The 20,510-nt window shown below is 40.1% G+C and overlaps 1 protein-coding gene across 3 annotated transcripts in view; it reads left to right on the top strand.

Annotated features, from left to right (window-relative positions):
- Positions 1 to 20,510, top strand: part of LOC117344609 (protein ELYS-like) — a 49,659-nt gene that overhangs the window by 27,427 nt on the left and 1,722 nt on the right. For 2 of the 3 annotated variants that reach the window (XM_033907418.1, XM_033907419.1), the window contains exons 23-38: positions 216 to 317; positions 1,629 to 1,819; positions 2,474 to 2,568; positions 3,038 to 3,219; positions 3,804 to 3,951; positions 4,456 to 4,588; positions 5,162 to 5,230; positions 5,795 to 5,929; positions 7,568 to 7,755; positions 9,063 to 9,306; positions 9,534 to 9,670; positions 11,544 to 12,679; positions 14,014 to 14,112; positions 15,685 to 16,765; positions 17,477 to 17,536; positions 19,006 to 19,249. In XM_033907418.1, coding sequence (XP_033763309.1) covers positions 216 to 317; positions 1,629 to 1,819; positions 2,474 to 2,568; positions 3,038 to 3,219; positions 3,804 to 3,951; positions 4,456 to 4,588; positions 5,162 to 5,230; positions 5,795 to 5,929; positions 7,568 to 7,755; positions 9,063 to 9,306; positions 9,534 to 9,670; positions 11,544 to 12,679; positions 14,014 to 14,112; positions 15,685 to 16,765; positions 17,477 to 17,536; positions 19,006 to 19,249 — 4,244 coding nt within the window. The remainder of the gene's footprint in view (positions 1 to 215; positions 318 to 1,628; positions 1,820 to 2,473; positions 2,569 to 3,037; positions 3,220 to 3,803; positions 3,952 to 4,455; positions 4,589 to 5,161; positions 5,231 to 5,794; positions 5,930 to 7,567; positions 7,756 to 9,062; positions 9,307 to 9,533; positions 9,671 to 11,543; positions 12,680 to 14,013; positions 14,113 to 15,684; positions 16,766 to 17,476; positions 17,537 to 19,005; positions 19,250 to 20,510) is intronic. The other variant, XM_033907420.1, reaches the window with a different exon arrangement.

The following is a 20,510-nucleotide window of genomic DNA, read 5'->3' as shown; positions in this document are numbered from 1 at the left end:
TATTGTTACACACCTGTAGACACCTATTGTTACACACCTGTAGACACCTATTGTTGTATACACCTGTAGACACCTATTGTTACACACCTGTAGACAGCTATTGTTATATACACCTGTAGACACCTATTGTTGTACACCTGTAGACACCTATTGTTACACAATAGCAAAGAAACTCTTTCCCCTCACAAATCTAAATGGAAAAAATGTTTCTTCAGTTTGTAGACAAGATCAGCAAGTTTTCAAAAACATTTGCTGTGCCAGAGAGTGTGGTGAAACAGATCCAAGGATGCTGGCTACTGGACCACAGCGACTTTGAGGTAACAGAGACAAAACAAATTAACTGACAATTAAATACAAAACTGGACCAAAGTGAATTGGATGTAATTAAGACAAAATAATTACATTAATACAAAATTGGACCAAAGTGAGTTGGATACAAACAAATAAATTTACAGTGAATTTTAAAACTGGATCAAAACGAGCCGTAGCTGAAATATCAAAATGACTTTGGAGTTATAACATTAAACATATACTAAAAGTACATTTACATCGACGTAGACATTAAGTGCATTTACATCGACGTAGACATTAAACTGATACTAAAAGTACATTTACATCGACGTAGACATTAAACTTATACTAAAAGTACATTTACATCGACGTAGACATTAAACTGATACTAAAAGTACATTTACATCGACGTAGACATTAAACTGATACTAAAAGTACATTTACATCGACGTAGGCATTAAACTGATACTAAAAGTACATTTACATAGACGTAGACATTAAACTGATACTAAAAGTACATTTACATTGACGTAGGCATTAAACTGATACTAAAAGTACATTTACATTGACGTAGGCATTAAACTGATACTAAAAGTACATTTACATCGACGTAGACATTTACATCGACTTAGACATTAAACTGATACTAAAAGTACATTTACATCGACGTAGACATTAAACTGATACTAAAAGTACATTTACATCGACGTAGACATTAAACTGATACTAAAAGTACATTTACATCGACGTAGGCATTAAACTGATACTAAAAGTACATTTACATAGACGTAGACATTAAACTGATACTAAAAGTACATTTACATTGACGTAGGCATTAAACTGATACTAAAAGTACATTTACATTGACGTAGGCATTAAACTGATACTAAAAGTACATTTACATCGACGTAGACATTAAACTGATACTAAAAGTACATTTACATCGACGTAGACATTAAACTGATACTAAAAGTACATTTACATCGACGTAGACATTAAACTGATACTAAATGTACATTTACATCGACGTAGACATTAAACTTATACTAAAAGTACATTTACATCGACGTAGACATTTACATCGACGTAGACATTAAACTGATACTAAAAGTACATTTACGTCGACGTAGACATTAAACTGATACTAAAAGTACATTTACATTGACGTAGACATTAAACTGATACTAAAAGTACATTTACGTCGACGTAGACATTAAACTGATACTAAAAGTACATTTACATCGACTTAGACATTAAACTGATACTAAAAGTACATTTACATCGACGTAGGCATTGAATTTGTACAAAACAAAAAGAAACTGTGACATTTGTAACAGGAGTCGCTGTCGGTGATGTTGGATCCCATGGTTCAGGAGGAGATGGGGAGCTGGCAGCACAGTAGGATTATCAGAGCCTTACTCTATCAAGGCGTCAGTAAGATGGCCCTGCGCTACCTGAGCACAGTACAACCGTCTCTCAAGTCACCGGAGGATGTCAAATTGAAACTGACTGTTTTACTGGCCAGTGGGTACGTCTAGTGACGGTAGAAATAAGTTTATGGCGAGTTTCAGTATAGTTATGGTCCATTTTTTCTGACAATACTGCATCCATTGATTGAGGCTTATTATGATGTGCCCTGCACTTTTATAGAACATTTTGGGCTCATTAACTTTGGACAATACTGGTTAAAGAAATGTCCACCAAACACCATACAAGGAAAGCATACTAAAATGTAGTCTGTAGACATTTGTATAGCTGTAGGTTGGAGAAGATGAATTAGCCTTGTAGTTTTACTGTCAATATTCAGATTTTCATTTTATACCCCCATCAAAATTTTACTGTCAATATTCATACTTTTATACGCCTGTCAAAATTTGTCTGTCTAAATTTAGTTTTCTTCTATACACGAGACAAGTTTTATTGTTTCAATTCAGCTTTCTTCTATACACCCAACGACAAGTTTTATGGTCTCAATTCAGCTTTCTTCTATATCTTCTATAAGCCCGACAAAAACATTTACTGTTTGGATTCATGTTTATTTGTATATGCCTGTCACAATTTGTTGGCAGTATTTTGGTATGGCATTCTTCAGATTCCTTTTAACAGATTCTAGCTGTGTCATTATCCATCTTAAGCTATCGGACATTGATTGCGAAATTATCTTGATAACACTTTATTACAGATTGACGGCCGAGGCGCTGGAGTATCAGAGGACGTACAGGGACCAGGCTAACATGCATGATTTACTTTACCATCTGTTTCTCGGCTGTCAACAGAGTAAGTCTAACTTCTGTCTCTACTGATGTAATTGTCATTAAAAATCCTCGCGCCATCTTCTGACATATATGTGAGGGGGGGGGGGGGGGGGGGACAGCCTTTAGACAGGGGCTGTGGACCACGGTGGTCAAGTGGTTAAGGTGTCCCGACACTTTTTCACTAGCCTCCACCGCTGGATTGGAGTTCAAAACCCATTGTGGGCAGTTGCCTGGTATTCCGACTTTCCTCCACCTCGATAACCTGATTCGGCACTAAGTGTTTATGGGGAGGAGGTTAATAGAAGATGAATACGTTAATTACATTTTGTGTCCGTCTGTTTGTAGACAAAAGTTTCTCAAGAATAAAAACTCTGTACTCTGAATGAACACCATACTCTGTATATATTATGGAACTGATTTAAGCGATCAGTACTTAATGATATCCAAATCTCCGTGTTAATGTATATATAAGTAGAGGCTCTTTTGTACAGTGAAAACCATGGACCAGCTACTCCAGTTACCGCTGACAGATGCAGAAGAACATCATCTGGTCAAGTATTTGACTGAAAGTTCGGAGCCTCATTCCCAGGAGGTCCTTGTGCTTCACTACCTCCAGAGAGCGCGCTATGTCGAAGCCATTCAACTTAACGAGAAGCTTAAACAGACTGTGTTTGTAAGTACTGAATAAAGGGGTTCCTTAAAACGAGGCCAGTTTTTTTCTCTTTTTTTTTTTTTTTTTTTTCTCTGATTTTTGAGGATATAATAATATTGCTTAAATCAGATACCTTGGAAACCAAAATTCCAAGAAAAATAAATATGGTTGGTTTCTTAATTTTAGAGAATAATGTATCATTTTTGCTAACATAATTTGGTTTTGATTGTAAATTATTTAAGCTATTCCAGTAAAATATATTCTATACATGGTGGATGCTGGAGAAAATGCTGCCTATTGTACTATTTCATCTTCCATTGGGAGGCCCCTGTTTGACAAACTTAAGGAGTCCTTCTCACGAATAGATACTTAACTAGAACAACCCTTAGTGTTGACGAAAGATACGGTCTATCTCTGATCGAATCTGGAGTTTGGCCTTGTCAAGTAGACAAATGATTTTTATAAGTAAATTCATTTTCATTTCACTCATGTCAGCACTAGTAAACAAATATTTATGATTTCAAAAATTTAGGAGGGACTTATTTATGGGTATAGTAGTTTATTATTTAGACTTATCGCTGATTGTTACGTTTCTCTGTTATCAGACGGAGACCAGCTCTAAAGCGCGTGAGAGAGTGGCAGCCAGAAATGCAATAGTGGATGGTTTCATGTCCGTTCTGTCGGGTGCCCAGAGGAAACTCATCTTTGAAAATCACAACATTCCGAAGAAAAATCTGGCACAGAAGAGGGAAGGTAGGAGATTTAAGTGCCGTGTTGCGGCCCTTCTTCATGTACTGTTTTTACGATTGTTTGTTTTGGAGGGGGGGGGGTCTTTTTTGACACTTTCACAATAGCTTCAGTTGTATGGAGAAAATTTCTGACATTGTCTATTGTTACAGACTAGAAATTTTCAAGTATTATAGAACTATAGACAGAAATATATGGGTCATAGTGTACAAATAATTGTACCGGTTACACTGCACAGGGCTGATATTTCACGGTTGTCCCTGTCGGACCTGGTTCTCAAGTGTTTTCAATTTTGCACAATCACGCCTTGTAGATATTCTGTAGTAAACACTTCTGTACATTTGTTTGTATGAATAATCTCTGGATAATTATCTCCACACTATATATATCAAAAGACCTTTAAATTAAAAATCAAGCCAAATTAGATCTGATGCCAATATTGACAAGTATAGCTAACAGTAGTCATTGTTTACGAACATCTATAAATATAAAGCTTTTCTTTACCAAAAGTGAAGAAACCAAAGCCGTTATCAACAACCGTGACCCGCTGCAGTCAAACTCGTGTGGTGTCCCAAGCTTCTCTGTTCCTCGAGGTCGCTGACAAGGTACAGGAGGTGAAAGTCGAGGAGGGCACCCCAGAAAAGTAAGTCATTTAAAGGAAATTTTAATCTCAAACTCTTAAGATAGTCATCATCATCATCATCATTTTGGCATATCCTCATGAAGGTCCTATGACGGCTCGGTTGGTTGAGCATCAGTTTAAGTAACCTCAGGTGAAGATCTGAGTGCGTCGTTCAAAGTTATGCGAAAGCTCGGTTGGTTGAGCGTCAGTCTACATAACCTTCAGTGAAGTTTCCTACCTGTGGTGGTTTGTTTTTTGGAAAGCTGAGAGAAACATGCCTGTCATGGGTTTCCTCCCAACATCCAACACAACATTTGCTCTCTTAGTGACATCATAATGATAAAAACTATGCAGAGTTTATGATGTTTGTTGGAAGTAATTAGCAACATACATAAAGGTTAAACAGAGATAATTAGTAAACCTCAATGTATATGTAAACTTCAATGTATTATGATTACAGTAGTTTTATCTAAGTGTCCTCATATCATGCTGCTGACTACTGGCTTGTGTCCTTGGTAATTTCCATGAAATAACAAGAAAATTTGACGTCATCAAAAATGTTTGTGATAATGATTTTAACTTTTGTTCCCCCAGAATTGGTGGAGAAGCTGTCGGTCCATTTGTTTGTACTCCGATCACACCAAAGCCACAGTCAAGGCTCAGGTGGGTGTTTGAATCCCTGAATGAAGATGGCAGGGGTGAGGGGGAATTGTCCTTGATGACAGAGTCTCACATTGTAATATCAAAGTTTATTTCTCTATCTGAAACATTTTCAAATTTCTAAAGGTTTGAAAGGGAAAATTGGCAAGAATTAACCAGACTCATATCCTGGAATCAAATACTTTCCAAAATAAAAATGTTCTTGTGTTTGATTCAAGTGGTAATTAGCTTCTCATATGCTTGGTTGAAGTATGAGAAAGTAACATCCTGATTGAACCTGAGAGGCTGGATGCAGAGGGGAAAAAACGTAAAATATTTTCAATCATTTCTTCACCAGAGCCAGATATTTTGGAATCTCTCTCGATTTCATTCATGGAATTTATGTTAAGGTCCTTTTGAGAGGGGTTAAAGTTGAGTATATGTTTATAATAAGTTGTGTACTTGATAATTGTTTTTCCTGTATTTAAATTGCTGTAGAGTCAGATGTATGATAAAGGCCCATTGGGCCTCTCGTTCCTGTATCAAACTGCTAGTCGATAAAGCTGATTAGGTTTTGTCTACCTGCAGTCTGTCACAGCCTGTGACTTACCCAAAGGCCAGCGACGACTCTGGACTGAGGAACACACCGTGGAGACCAGCTGCTTTGTCATCTTTAACTCCATTCTCAAGTTCCAAGAGCCCATCCACACTGGTGTCTAGGAGGTATGTCATTGTTTTGGTAATTCTTTCTTCTGGAATTTTAATATTATTCGTAGAGATTCATAAAATTCTCCTTCTTAACTTCTTCCCTGAGAATGACTAGAGTCGTGGTTTGATACTAAGGTCACTGTTCAAGCAGAGCCCAACTTCAGAAATGGTATTTAACTGTTGTGAAACTCTGGACAATCCTTGGGAAATCCTTGAATATTGACCAATCGGAAAGGGTCTAATATAGCTTGAGAAAACGTTCAAGAGAAGTATTCATTTTTTTCATTGGATGGCAGGTATCGGTGAAAATATTTAGATTGAGTACAGTTGATTAACAAGATTTTCTGTAAACCAGTATAAGCACAGTAACCTGGACAAACTTGATAAGACATTTAAAGAAGGCTTCTAACACTGAGTAAGATGACGATGATGTTCCCCTCCTGACTTTGTCAGATGTTAATGGAATAAACACCAAACATGGTAAATATCTCCAAAAACACCCACCAGGATAAAATTCTGCTGAAATTGACACCGAAAAAAATGACTTGAAATTGTATCAAAAGCATCGTGCTAAAGGTGTATATCATGCTTTGTGAAGGAAAGGTTCATATTTAAATATCCTCAGAAGCCTGGATGGACGACTGGTTCGCCCGTTGTCAGTATAATGTGACCGGGTGGGGTGTGCTGCTGGGTGTCTTCGGCAGTATGCTTCAGTGAGGTAGCACTTTAAATCGGCAAAAGTTCCGGCCTATCACAAGGAGACTTAACACGAACATACCGCAGCCTCCCAAAACACGCATACGCACTCAACACAAACATGCATATCGCACGCACGGGAGGCCTTAGCTGTTAATAGGACGTTAAACAAAATAAACCAAACCAAACCAAATTATGTTTTAATCACCATAATGGATGTCTGTTTACTAGTTCCCCATCAGGGCTATAATCTTGTGTCCACCTTATACCTTATACCTTGTCAAGGTTGTGGCTCTTATCTCCTACACTTGTCTACGCCTACATCATACTTGGCGCATCAGTTCACCTAGGTGAAGCAGCTTGTCATGTACCTAGTGCTGCAACGGTAATCCATGGGACAATATAACACGGTTTAAATGTCATGGTTCGGTTCACGGTTTAAATGTCATGGTTCGGTTCACGGTTTAAATGTCATGGTTCGGTTCACGGTTTAAATGTCATGGTTCGGTTCACGATTTAAATGTCATGGTTCGGTTCACAGTATTTTTACTGGCATCATGGTACGCCCACGGTTTTCCGGATCAGGGCGTTTCCTGCGCTGTTATTATTATCGCCCAAAACCAGCAAGGCGGCAGAAGTAGTTTTGCTGAGTGACTGTTTGGAATTGAAAGAACCGCCTGCTTCATTTTAATTAAATATGTCGAAAAATTTTGGATCTTGTAACAGAAAAATGTTAGTGTTTTATATATTTCATTGATTATTTGTGAAATAAATGTACCGTGATACGTGTCGTATCCTGAGGGAAGCATATCGATGCAGTTCTACGTGTACATAAAGTAGGTCAAATTGACTTGAACTTTAAAATTTGACTACATCCAAGTAAATTTGTCCATCCTTGGAATATAATTTCACTTTCGGTAGGGGACTGTAATTTCTTGAATTGTCTTGTTTATACAGGAGATCAAAGATATTTGGAGCAGAAGTGTTGAACATGCTGGAAACTCCCAAAGTACAGAGGCGGACACCAGTCAAGAAACACCCATCACTTTCTGCTCACGCCACACCACAGTCAATCCTCAAGGTGAAAAAGTTCTTAGTGAGGTCTCCGTCAAGTCAGCTATCACCGTCACAAACTGGCCTAGAGGGTAAGTTAATATTTACTAGAGCATGTCTGATCTCAACAGCTGGCCTAGAGGGTAAGTTAATATTTACTAGAGTACCGTATATCTCAACAGCTGGCCTAGAGGGTAAGTTAATATTTACTAGAGTATGTCTGATCTCAACAGCTGGCCTAGAGGGTAAGTTAATATTTACTAGAGTACTGTATATCTCAACAGCTGGCCAAGAGGTAAGTTAATATTTACTAGGGTACCGTATATCTCAACAGCTAGCCTAGCGCCAGTTCTATAGTTAGTCTAGAACATATTTAATATTTACTGGAAAAGCTATTAAAGCTAGTCTTAAAAACAAGTAAGATATTTACTAGATCTACTCAACAACTAGCCTAGAAGATAAGCGCTATAGCTAGTCTGAGGAATGCCTTGAGAGTTAAGTCAACTTGAGTACAAAATTTTGGCAAGAAGGTAAGATAATATAATTCAGCAATTAAATGTTACTAATATCACATGCATATTTAAGCTGACACTCTGTCTGGTATATTCCCACTGAATTCAGCTTCACTCTCATGTCAAATATCTGCTGTTTAGGATTTTAGCCTGTGTTCATTTTACTTGATCAGAACAGTTATTTCATTCTTGGTCTTTGATTTTCAAAGAAAATTTTTTTTTAAAATCAAGCAATCCTAACTTTCAACACTACAGCTTGATAGCGTTTATACAAGTTTCACATATGTGTAGTTTTACTGATCAAGGTTTCACTATAGTTTGCCAACTAGATCAGAAAACCTTGTAAATATTAAATCATGAAAGTGGCTGACAAATATTTAATGTTACTTTTCCGTCTGTAGACTCGAACCAGTCGTCGGTCTCCAAACCATTTAATGTTACTTTTCCGTCTGTAGACTCGAACCAGTCGTCGGTCTCCAAGCCATCTAATGTTACTTTTCTATCTGTAGACTCGAACCAGTCGTCGGTCTCCAAGCCATTTAATGTTACTTTTCCGTCTGTAGACACGAACCAGTCGTCGGTCTCCAAGCCATCTAATGCAACTTTTCTATCTGTAGACTCGAACCAGTCGTCAGTCTCCAAGCCATTTAATGTTACTTTTCCGTCTGTAGACACGAACCAGTCGTCGGTCTCCAAGCCATTTAATGTAACTTTTCCATCTGTAGACTCGAACCAGTCGTCGGTCTCCAAGCCATCTAATGTAACTTTTCTATCTGTTGACTCGAACCAGTCGTCCGTCTCCAAGCCATTTAATGCAACTTTTCCATCTGTAGACTCGAACCAGTCGTCGGTCTCCAAGCCATTTAATGTAACTTTTCCATCTGTAGACTCGAACCAGTCGTCGGTCACCAAGCCATTTGCCAAAAAGTTGGGATTCCAAGACTCGTCTTTACCAGCCTCTCCTAGAACTGTCTCCTTTATTGACACGCCCAAAGACACACCTTCAGCTCCCAAGCCTAAACATCTCCAATTCTCTGGGGCCAAGGTTCAAAGGACACCCAAAGGTCGAAGATCACCTGTGTCTCCGCCGAGTCCTAGATCTCTAAAAGACCGCAGTCCAACACCAGAGAGGTACGAAGTAGTCTATATTGCCATGTTCATTTTTTCTAAAAAACAAATTACGAGAATTTACCCAACATCATTTAGAAAGGTTGTTGCCCTTTTACTCTTAAAACAAACAAAAGATGTTGTAACTGGATTGAATTTGAAACAAAATCAGTCTTGAGTCATTATTATGAAACATTAGTAATTTGATGTAGTTTGTAAAAATTTAAATAGTATACTCTTGGTGTTTGAAGCATTTCTCGATCACCCAAGAACTATGGGAAGATGGACGACCTACGCCGGCCCCCTCTACATGATGAGAGGACGTCCTCACACCCTATGGATATGGATGATGATGATATCACCTTCAAATTTAATACTGGAGATGCTGGTAAGTACGGGTCAGCGAAAATCACACAAAGATGGCCGAGACATGGTTGGTCTTCCTCCTATGTACAATTTTTAGCTCACCTGCCCGAAGGGCAAGTGAGCTTATGCCGTGGTGCGGCGTCCGTCGTCCGTCCGGCCGTCCGTCCGGCCGTCCGGCGTCAACTTTTTCATTCAAACAACTTCTTCTCAATAACCAAGAGGCCCAGGGACTTGATATTGGGCCTGTAGCATGCTGGGGTGAAGGGCTACAAAGTTTGTTCAAATAAATGGCCTTGACCTTCATTCAAGGTCACATGGGTCAAATAGGCTATAATCTTCAAACGACTTCTTCTCAATAACCAAGAGGCCCATGGACTTGATATTGGGCTTGTAGCATGCTGGGGTGAAGGGCTACAAAGTTTGTTCAAATAAATGACCTTGACCTTCATTCAAGGTCAAATGGGTCAAATAGGCTATAATCTTCAAACGACTTCTTCTCAATAACCAAGAGGCCCATGGACTTGATATTTGGCCTGTAGCATGCTGGGGTGAAGGGCTACAAAGTTTGTTCAAATAAATGACCTTGACCTTCATTCAAGGTCATATGGGTCAAATAGGCTATAATCTTCAAACGACTTCTTCTCAATAACCAAGAGGCCCAGGGACTTGATATTGGGCCTGTAGCATGCTGGGGTGAAGGGCTACAAAGTTTGTTCAAATAAATGACCTTGACCTTCATTCAAGGTCACATGGGTCAAATAGGCTATAATCTTCAAACGACTTCTTCTCAATAACCAAGAGGCCCAGGGACTTGATATTGGGCCTGTAGCATGCTGGGGTGAAGGGCTACAAAGTTTGTTCAAATAATTGACCTTGACCTTCATTCAAGGTCACATGGGTCAAATAGGCTGTAATCTTCAAACGACTTCTTCTCAATAACCAAGAGGCCCAGCGACTTGATATTGGGCCTGTAGCATGCTGGGGTGAAGGGCTACAAAGTTTGTTCAAATAAATGACCTTGACCTTCATTCAAGGTCACATGGGTCAAATAGGCTGTAATCTTCAAACGACTTCTTCTCAATAACCAAGAGGCCCAGGGACTTGATATTGGGCCTGTAGCATGCTGGGGTGAAGGGCTACAAAGTTTGTTCAAATAAATGACCTTGACCTTCATTCAAGGTCACATGGGTCAAATAGGCTATAATCTTCATACGACTTCTTCTCAATAACCAAGAGGCCCAGGGACTTGATATTAGGCCTGTAGCATGCTGGGGTGAAGCACTACCAATTTTGTTCAAATAAATGACCTTGACCTACATTCAAGGTCACAGGGGTGAAATCGGCTCAAATCTGTAAACAATAATTTTGCGATAGCCAAGAGCCTCCAAGACCTGATATTAGGCCAATAGAATGCTGGAATGAAGGACTAGAAAATTTTTAATATGAATAAACTAGCTTACAATGATATTTGAATAAAGAGGTAATCAACATAGTATCTTTAGAAATGACTTCAATCAACTTCAAAGTTGCTGTAGAGCCAGGTGAGCGATACAGGCCCATTGGGCCTCTTGTTGTTATCGCTTTTTCTCAGGAAGTACTGCAGGGATATTTTTTGAATATTATATGCAGGTTTCTCTGGGTCCTTTGTCATGAGCATTAGATTCTTAGATCGATCAGAAACACAACTTGTATTGTACAGCATTGATCTTACATAGGTATGTTCTCTTGGTCAACACTTTCATATTGTTCAATTTAAGCCTGACTGGAAAAACTAAATGGCATAAAGGTAGCCATCTTTGATTCTGACAGCTGAAGTTTATTATTGCTATATCAAGAGGGGAACAAATCTTTCTTCTATCAAAACACAATTTGACGTGTCATCTTTTTGTTAACAGAAATGACACAGGAAATTGATGAGAGCACAGAAACATTTAACACACAAGCTCCGCTCACAGGAGATGTTACACCCTCCTCACCAGAGCCAGCCGTGCAGTCGTCTCCCCTGGGTGGTGTAATAGAGGGGGTGGACAGACTGCCCACATCCCCAGAGGTACCAACACCCTATACCTCACTAAGGGACACCCACGACAGCCCCCTCAGACTGCGACACAGTCCCCTTATTAAAAGTCTGCCCCGTTCGCCAACTGTGAAGCTGTCTAAATCCCCGGTACGGGGCCGATACACCCCTAAATACCAGCAGTATGGCGATGGGCCAAGCAGGCAGACTGAGGAGGAGGAACCAGTCAAAGAGCCGAGCGTAATGTCAGCTGATAAAGAAGAGCCGATAGAGATTGACTTGACAGAGGAGGAGGACATGATTTCAGACGATGTTAAAAATGAATCGATCGATGACCGTGTGCACAGCGCCAGTCAGGTCATCAGTAGCAGTGTATCGCCATCTTTAAAAACGGACAGATTAGAATCTAGTGATTTGGAATCTGTACCTCATCTCTCGGAGAGGGTACATTCCGAGCAGTCGCGTCAACACTCCTTATTTGCCGAGGCTGATAGCAGTAACATGGAAGCGGGTGATTCTGGTGCTCAGGTGGGACAGATCCGACACGTGTCGTTCAGCACAGAGCTAGTCCCTTCAGAGGAAATTGAAGGTCCTGATGAGACTCATTGTTCATCGTCCAGTATAGACAGTAACGAAAACGCAAATTCTCCGACAGAGGACGCTGTACCAGAGATAATTCCGTCAGGACTGGTGCAGAGAGAAAGTAAACTCCTGGAAATAGCTATCCCAGCGGAGATGGATTCTGTATCTACTCCTTCTCCACGCAAGTCTCCGCGTCTGTCAGGAGGTAGTGAGGAGGGAGATACTGGTCTACAGTTAACTGTTACATCTAGGACACCTCCAACCTCGCCAAAGCGATTGTCCAAAAATTCCTCTCTTTCTCCCAAGCGCTCCCCCAAGCCTCAAAAAGAAGCTTTCAAAGATGTGAGTGAGCAACTTGTGGTTGAAGTAAGCCACCCAGAGATGGCTGACAGTCCTTCTTCTCCACGACGCTCTCCTCGTTTCACACCACAGGTAAGACTTCCTCTCCCCGACGCTCTCCTCGTTTTACGCCACAGGTAAGACTTCCTCTCCCCGACGCTCTCCTCGTTTAACACCACAGTTATGACTTCCTCTCCCTGACGCTCCTCGTTTTACACCACAGGTAAGACTTCCTCTCCCCGACGCTCTCCTCGTTTTACACCACAGGTAAGACTTCCTCTCCCCGACGCTCTCCTCATTTTACACCACAGGTAAGACTTCCTCTCCCCGACGCTCTCCTCGTTTTACACCACAGGTAAGACTTCCTCTCCCCGACGCTCTCCTCGTTTTACACCACAGGTAAGACTTCCTCTCCCCGACGCTCTCCTCGTTTTACACCACAGGTAAGACTTCCTCTCCCCGACGCTCTCCTCGTTTTACACCACAGGTAAGACTTCCTCTCCCCGACGCTCTCCTCGTTATACACCACATGTAAGACTTCCTCTCCCCGACGCTCTCCTCGTTTTACACCACAGGTAAGACTTCCTCTCCCCGACGCTCTCCTCGTTTTACACCACAGGTAAGACTTCCTCTCCCCGACGCTCTCCTCGTTTTACACCACAGGTAAGACTTCCTCTCCCCGACGCTCTCCTCGTTTTACACCACAGGTAAGACTTCCTCTCCCCGACGCTCTCCTCGTTTTACACCACAGGTAAGACTTCCTCTCCCCGACACTCCTCGTTTTACACCACAGGTAAGACTTCCTCTCCCCGACGCTCTCCTCATTTTACACCACAGGTAAGACTTCCTCTCCCCGACGCTCTCCTCGTTATACACCACAGGTAAGACTTCCTAAGAAGAGTAAGAGTATCCTGGAATCACCCTGACTGAATGTCTGTCGTCTGCAAATGTTGACAACTTCTCCTGAACTTGAGAACTGACATCAATAAAAAAAACTTCACACAAATAGAAAAGACCATAGACCATATGTACCTGTGCATTCTGATTGGTAAAATTTAGGATATTGGCCAACTTCGACCAAATCTGTTATACACAGGTATTAGGGCATGCTGAATATCACCATATAGGCTTTGTTGTCATGACAGAGGCAAATATTCGCCTCTCATTGGTTGAAACTTAGATACTGCTCTTTTTCAACTCAATTTTATATTTAGGTGAATTAAGAATACCAAACAAATATTACCCCCTGTTCGTTAAAGGAGATTAGTCATGACAAGAGAATGGTACCTATCGAGGGAAATTCAAGGTTATACAAAAGATATTGGCTTTACTATAGTATATACGTAATAGTGGTCCTCAGGATGACAGTTAGTCTCATACGGTACAGGTTCAACAATCGATGTAATTTTATATTTTCTTTTAAAAAGGAGGAAGATAGTGTAAGTCCAAGCCCTGCCTTGTCTCCACGGATACCTCCGACCCCTCCGGAGTCTGGTCAGGACTCGCCACACAAACCACAGGACAGGGTCAGTACTTACACAAGTATTATCACATCATTGTCCTGTCATACAAAAACAGATAACTCTATTGTACCCTAAATATAGGATGTCACATGATCTTAATGGTCTTAGTACCATCGAATCTAGCATGTCTGAAAAGAAAACAGGTTTCATATTTAGATAGAACTTGACACTAAGGTCAGTGTTATATAGAATTCCTTTAAAAATCAGCTGGTTTATTATAATACCCCCGATTGTAAAGAGGGTGACTTTTGTAATGTGTACAGGATATCTCGTGACACACAGACTTGTTTTATTGATAAGAGGTGGAGGTCCATGGGACCCCCGGGAAACATAAATTTTATTGATGACACAGGTGGAAGTATTATATGACTTTAGTTTCATTTGATGTCAAATTATTGAACACGTTTTAAAAAATCCACATTCATCAATACTCGTGTAAGTAACTTTAACATGTTTTAAAAAATCCACATTCATCAATACTCGTGTAAGTAACTTTAACATGTTTTAAAAAATCCACATTCATCAATACTCGTGTAAGTAACTTTAACATGTTTTTAAAAAATCCACATTCATCAATACTCGTGTAAGTAACTTTAACATGTTTTAAAAAAATCCACATTCATAAATACTCGTGTAAGATCCTCAATATAAAGGTGAATGCTGCTTTCTGTCGTCATTAGCTCACCCGGACCAAAGGGCTTATACCATACTGTGGTGTCCCCTGTCTGTCATCCGTCGGTCTGTCCCTTCAAATTTAGTTCCTGGATGTTCAGTTCACAAAAATACATACTGAGGTCAAAGTTGAAGGTCATGAGGCAAGCATTCGCCCCTGTGAAGAAAGCTTTGGGTTCTGTCCCCTGGCTGAGACATACCAGAGTCTCTAAAAATGGTAGTTGCTACTCCTGCTTAGCGCTCAGCCTTATGGAAGCAGGACGACTGGCTCAACAGTTGTCATTATAATATGACAGGGTGGGGTGTCCTGCTGGGTGTCTTGCAGTATGCTTCAGTGAGGTAGCACTACAACGTCGGCATCAGTTTTACGCTATCACAAAGTTACAAACACCAACATATCACATCCTCCTAAAGTACACATACATACACCAACATATCACATCCTCCTAAAGTACACATACACACACCAACATATCACATCCTCCTAAAGTACACATACAAACACCAACATATCACATCCTCCTAAAGTACACATACAAACACCAACATATCACATCCTCCTAAAGTACACATACAAACACCTTACTCATGTATATCTTACAATTGTGATGTGATCTCCAAAATTTTTATTTCTATGCATTTGATAAAAAAAAAAACAGAGTTTTTTCTCGCTGGTTTGGGAAGGGTCCTTTTTGTCTCATTTTGGGAGGAAAATTAGTGAATTGGGAAAGATTTTTAGAGGAGTAAACTGCAAATTTTGGGAATTGGGCCCATTAACGGCCCCAGAAAGCCCTCAGAAAAAGCTCGGAAAAAGAACTAACTTCAAAATTTTTGATATCTAGAGATTACTGTTTCTCAGTCTGATATTTTCAATATAATTCTTGGTAAATTCTTCAATTACAGACAAGGAAGACGAAGTCTATTAGTCCTACCCGTATATCAACAGTACTAACTCCAACTCGGAAATCTGCACGACATCAAAAACAGGATATGTCAATCTCTAAGACGCGGCCCGATACGAATATAGACCCTGTGACACCAACAAGGCATTCACTGCGTAAACATAGAGAGTCTGTGGTGAAAACGGAAGTTTCTGAAGAGATTGGTCCTCAATATACAACGGTTCCCAATGTTGAGGTGGGAGAATTGGACCCTCAGGATACGACTGCTCCGAATGTTGATTCAATGGAGCCAACAACACCAACAAGACGTGGCCATTCCAAGAAAAAGTCTGATCTTCAAATTGGTTCTACTTCTCAGGAGCCTGTGACTCCCACAAGACAGGGCCGTTCTAGGACTCGGCCAACCCCAATTGTTGATTCTTCCTCTCAGGAGCCTGTTACACCCACAAGACAGGGCCGTTCTAGAACTCAGCCAACCCCAGTCGTTGATTCTTCCTCCCATGAACCAACCACACCAACAAGGAGAAGTCGAAGAGGTACTTCACATACAGACGATAATATATCACTAACTGAACAGGAGCCAGTGACACTGACAAGACGTGGCCAGTCAAAAGCTCAACCTACACCAGATGTCGGCTCTCAAGTTTCAACGATCCCAAAAAAGGCTGTTACTCCCACTAGAAGGACGCGTCAGGCCAAACTCTCCATAAGCGTCCACGAAACAGACCCCTCCCCTCAGGAACCAACCACGCCCACACGCCGGAGTCTTCCCGGTACTTCTGATGATAGTGTCACAGAGCTCCCGACCCCTCAGGAACCAACCACACCCACACGCCGGAGTCGTCGTGGTACTTCTAATGATACTGTCGCAGAGCTCTCGACCCCTCAGGAACCAACGACGCCCACAAGGCGGAGTCGTCGTGGTACTTCTAGTAATACTGTCACAGATATCTTGACCCCTCAGGAACCAACCACGACCACACGGCGGAGTCAATCGAGGATGGCAGTCAACACCTCTACCCATGAAGAGTCTGAACAGAAAATTTCAACTCCCCAATCATCTTCCATCACCAAGGCCGAGGGTGAGTATTTAATGACTGGAAAACATAAATTCTCCCCAGACCTTTGTTACTAAATTCTACCCAGACCTCTGTTACTAAATTCTCCCCAGGCCTGTGTTACTAAATTCTCCCCAGACCTGTATTACTAAATTCCTCCCAGACCTGTGTTATTAAATTCTCCCCATACCTGTGTTACTCAATTCTCCCCGGACCTGTGTTACTCAATTCTCCCCGGACCTGTGTTACTCAATTCTCCCCGGACCTGTGTTACTCAATTCTCCCCGGAACTGTGTTACTCAATTCTCCCCGGACCTGTGTTACTGCATTCTCCCCATACCTGTGTTACTAAATTCTCCTCATACCTGTTACTCAATTCTCCCCATACCTCTGTTACTAAAATTCTCCCCATACCTCTGTTACTAAAAATGTGGACTTGTCCTTACACACCCAGAATTTAAGTTGGGAAAGTTTGATAGGAAAAGTAATTGTTAAATATCTTCTGTAATAATTTGATAATCATTTAAAACTATGTTTTGTCATAATACAGTATTTGATAAATAACCTTGTACACTGTCAGATGTGAAGAGCTCTTATGCTGAGTTTGAAACAGAGGTGCTAACTGACAACTTTGGGTGGTGTTGTTTAGGATGACTGTATGGGGCGTAACTTTGGGTGGTGTTGTTTAGGATGACTGTATGGGGCGTAATATTTTTACACTTTTTTTATCGACAGAGTTTGTAGCAGCCAGCTCGTTCACATTCGCAGAACCTGTACTGATGGACTTCAGACAGAGTAAGTAGTTCTCACGTTTAGTTACCTGTACTGATGGAGTAAGTAGTTCTCACGTTTAGTTACCTGTACTGATGGACTTCAAACAGAGTAAGTAGTTCTCACGTTTAGTTACCTGTACTGATGGACTTCAGAGTGAGTAGTTCTCACGTTTACTTACCTGTACTGATGGAGTAAGTAGTTCTCACGTTTAGTTACCTGTACTGATGGAGTAAGTAGTTCTCACGTTTAGTTACCTGTACTGATGGAGTAAGTAGTTCTCACGTTTAGTTACCTGTACTGATGGACTTCAAACAGAGTAAGTAGTTCTCACGTTTAGTTACCTGTACTGATGGACTTCAGAGTGAGTAGTTCTCACGTTTACTTACCTGTACTGATGGAGTAAGTAGTTCTCACGTTTAGTTACCTGTACTGATGGAGTAAGTAGTTCTCACGTTTAGTTACCTGTACTGATGGACTTCAGAGTAAGTAGTTCTCACGTTTAGTTACCTGTACTGATGGACTTCAAACGGAGTAAGTAGTTCTCACGTTTACTTACCTGTACTGATGGAGTAAGTAGTTCTCACGTTGAGTTACCTGTACTGATGGACTTCAGACAGAGTAAGTAGTTCTCACGTTTAGTTACCTGTACTGATGGAGTAAGTAGTTCTCACGTTTAGTTACCTGTACTGATGGACTTCAGACAGAGTAAGTAGTTCTCACGTTTAGTTACCTGTACCGATGGAGTAAGTAGTTCTCACGTTTAGTTACCTGTACCGATGGAGTAAGTAGTTCTCACGTTTAGTTACCTGTACTGATGGACTTCAGAGTAAGTAGTTCTCACGTTTAGTTACCTGTACTGATGGACTTCAGACAGAGTAAGTAGTTCTCACGTTTAGTTACCTGTACTGATGGAGTAAGTAGTTCTCACGTTTAGTTACCTGTACTGATGGACTTCAAACAGAGTAGTTACTCAGTTATCAAAATAGAGTAGCTGATTTTGTTTACATTTTGCATTTTTTTCTGTGAAAAATAACTTTCCTCATAAGTAGAAGTTACCATCAATATTAGACAGGGTTATTTAACAGTGAAATAGGCAGTATCCTAGTTATGATTGTAAGGTCTTAGTTACCAGCTTAGAGACTACTGTATTGATTGCTAACTTTTGTAACTGAGCTTCGACAGTCCACGTGATACAGATTCTCCTACAGAAATGGATGTTCTGGTACCAAATTTGTTAAAAAGTAGAGCTCAAAAGTTTGTGATAATCAATTTAGTATTTCTACAAATGACAGGACGACTTCAGAGTCGCATCGGAAGCACTAAGGTAAGTAATACAGGCCAATTAGGCCTCTGTTATATTTTGTAACAAAGCTTTGCTATCATCCCGTCATAAATGTTTTATTCCAAATAAGGAAATAGAACTGTTTAATTTTAACTTTTCATTTATTGTTACTGGAATTAAAATATTTCATCAGTTTTCCTTTATTCAGCAGATAATGAAGTGAAGCCATCAACTCCATTGAAGTCTTTCATATTTTCACCGCCCATTACAAGATCTCGAGAGAGTTTCTACAGGTCTCAGGCTGCCAGAAAACGCAGCAGTCGAGAAATGGAGCTAAAATCAGAAACAGACACCTTGTCTCGGGCCTCGATACTTCTCCCCCCTCCACCCGAAGACACACCTCAACCACAGCCCGTGCCTGTTAAGAAGGAAAAAAAGACAACCAGGAAAACGTAATGCTAAGACATAAATAATCATTAATCCTAGAATGATTGCTAAAATTTGTTGCCATGTGATTTTGTAGTCAAATTTTCATTCCATCCATACATTGCTTAGCGATACTAAAAATATAATGGGCATGAAAATAATGCTGATAGAGTGTCAACTATCTAGTACATGATGCTTCAGATAATTAACGTTAAAAAAGAAAATGCAAAGCTGGCATTGGCTGATTTCCTTTAGTACACATAACCATTTATTGAGCTGTGAAACAAATGAATATGAATACCGTATTTGACCTAATAAGGGCGCCTGCCCTAATAAGGGCGCCCCTACCTTTTTTCAAGGAAAGAAATCTTTGACTGAGTGTCAAAATGGTGTTCAAAAGTAATAATTCATGTGAAATGTTTTGCTACTTTATGTGTTCTATTTTCTTCAGCAAATTAAGTAACTGGAACACAAGTTTTCGCCACATTTTGTCTATTTTGTCTATTACACACAGATAATATGTCAGTGCAAAGAGCACCCGAAATTAAACACACATACAAATAATAACTTACCCTCTTTATTTGAAGATAAAGTAAAAGACTTAATTAATTATTCTTGTTGATAAATAACTTTTGCTCAGAACAGAAAGCTAGTAAATGACATTGTAAATCAATTATTAGGTCAAAGAAAACGATGTCTGATATGATCTGGGAAATCACCTGTGTCTATAAATAGAACACAAGAGTTCCATTTGAACATAAATGGTGGAACACACGTTCTCTGATCTAAAGATCAGCTGGCATGGTTTACAAGTTTACAGGAATAATCAAGTGATGTTTAAGCTTAATATATGATAATGAATAGATATCTTCATCTGGAATATTATTATAGCTGAATATTTTACCGTTTGGGTATTCTGCTATAAGGTATAGTCTGTTTCATAAAACTTCAGAATAACTAATCTTAATAAGGGTGCCCCCACTGTCAATTACCCGCGCCCTGCGCCCTTATTAGGTCGAATACGATAACTTAATTCACAGGACAAATGTCTTTATTCAATATTTGTGTACCGAGATAACTGGGTCATATGGAATTCTTCATGCATTAGGGTCTTAAATTTGTTTTCTGTGCTAACCCTTAAATTTTTAAACAGTGATCCCCATTCCTAGTTTACCGTTATGGGAAACAGGGGGAATAGTTTTTTTTGGAAATTGTAGATAAGTGACAATATTGTGACACTTCAGACCGACTGAAATAAAGTCTTACTTAACACGTGTGGTAAGGTGT

This window comes from Pecten maximus, chromosome 16 (genome assembly GCF_902652985.1).
Source record: "Pecten maximus chromosome 16, xPecMax1.1, whole genome shotgun sequence".
In the NCBI taxonomy this organism is placed as follows: Eukaryota; Metazoa; Mollusca; class Bivalvia; order Pectinida; family Pectinidae; genus Pecten; species Pecten maximus.
The sequence above is the reverse complement of the archived record's forward strand: the minus strand, read 5'-3'. Positions and strand labels throughout refer to the sequence as shown.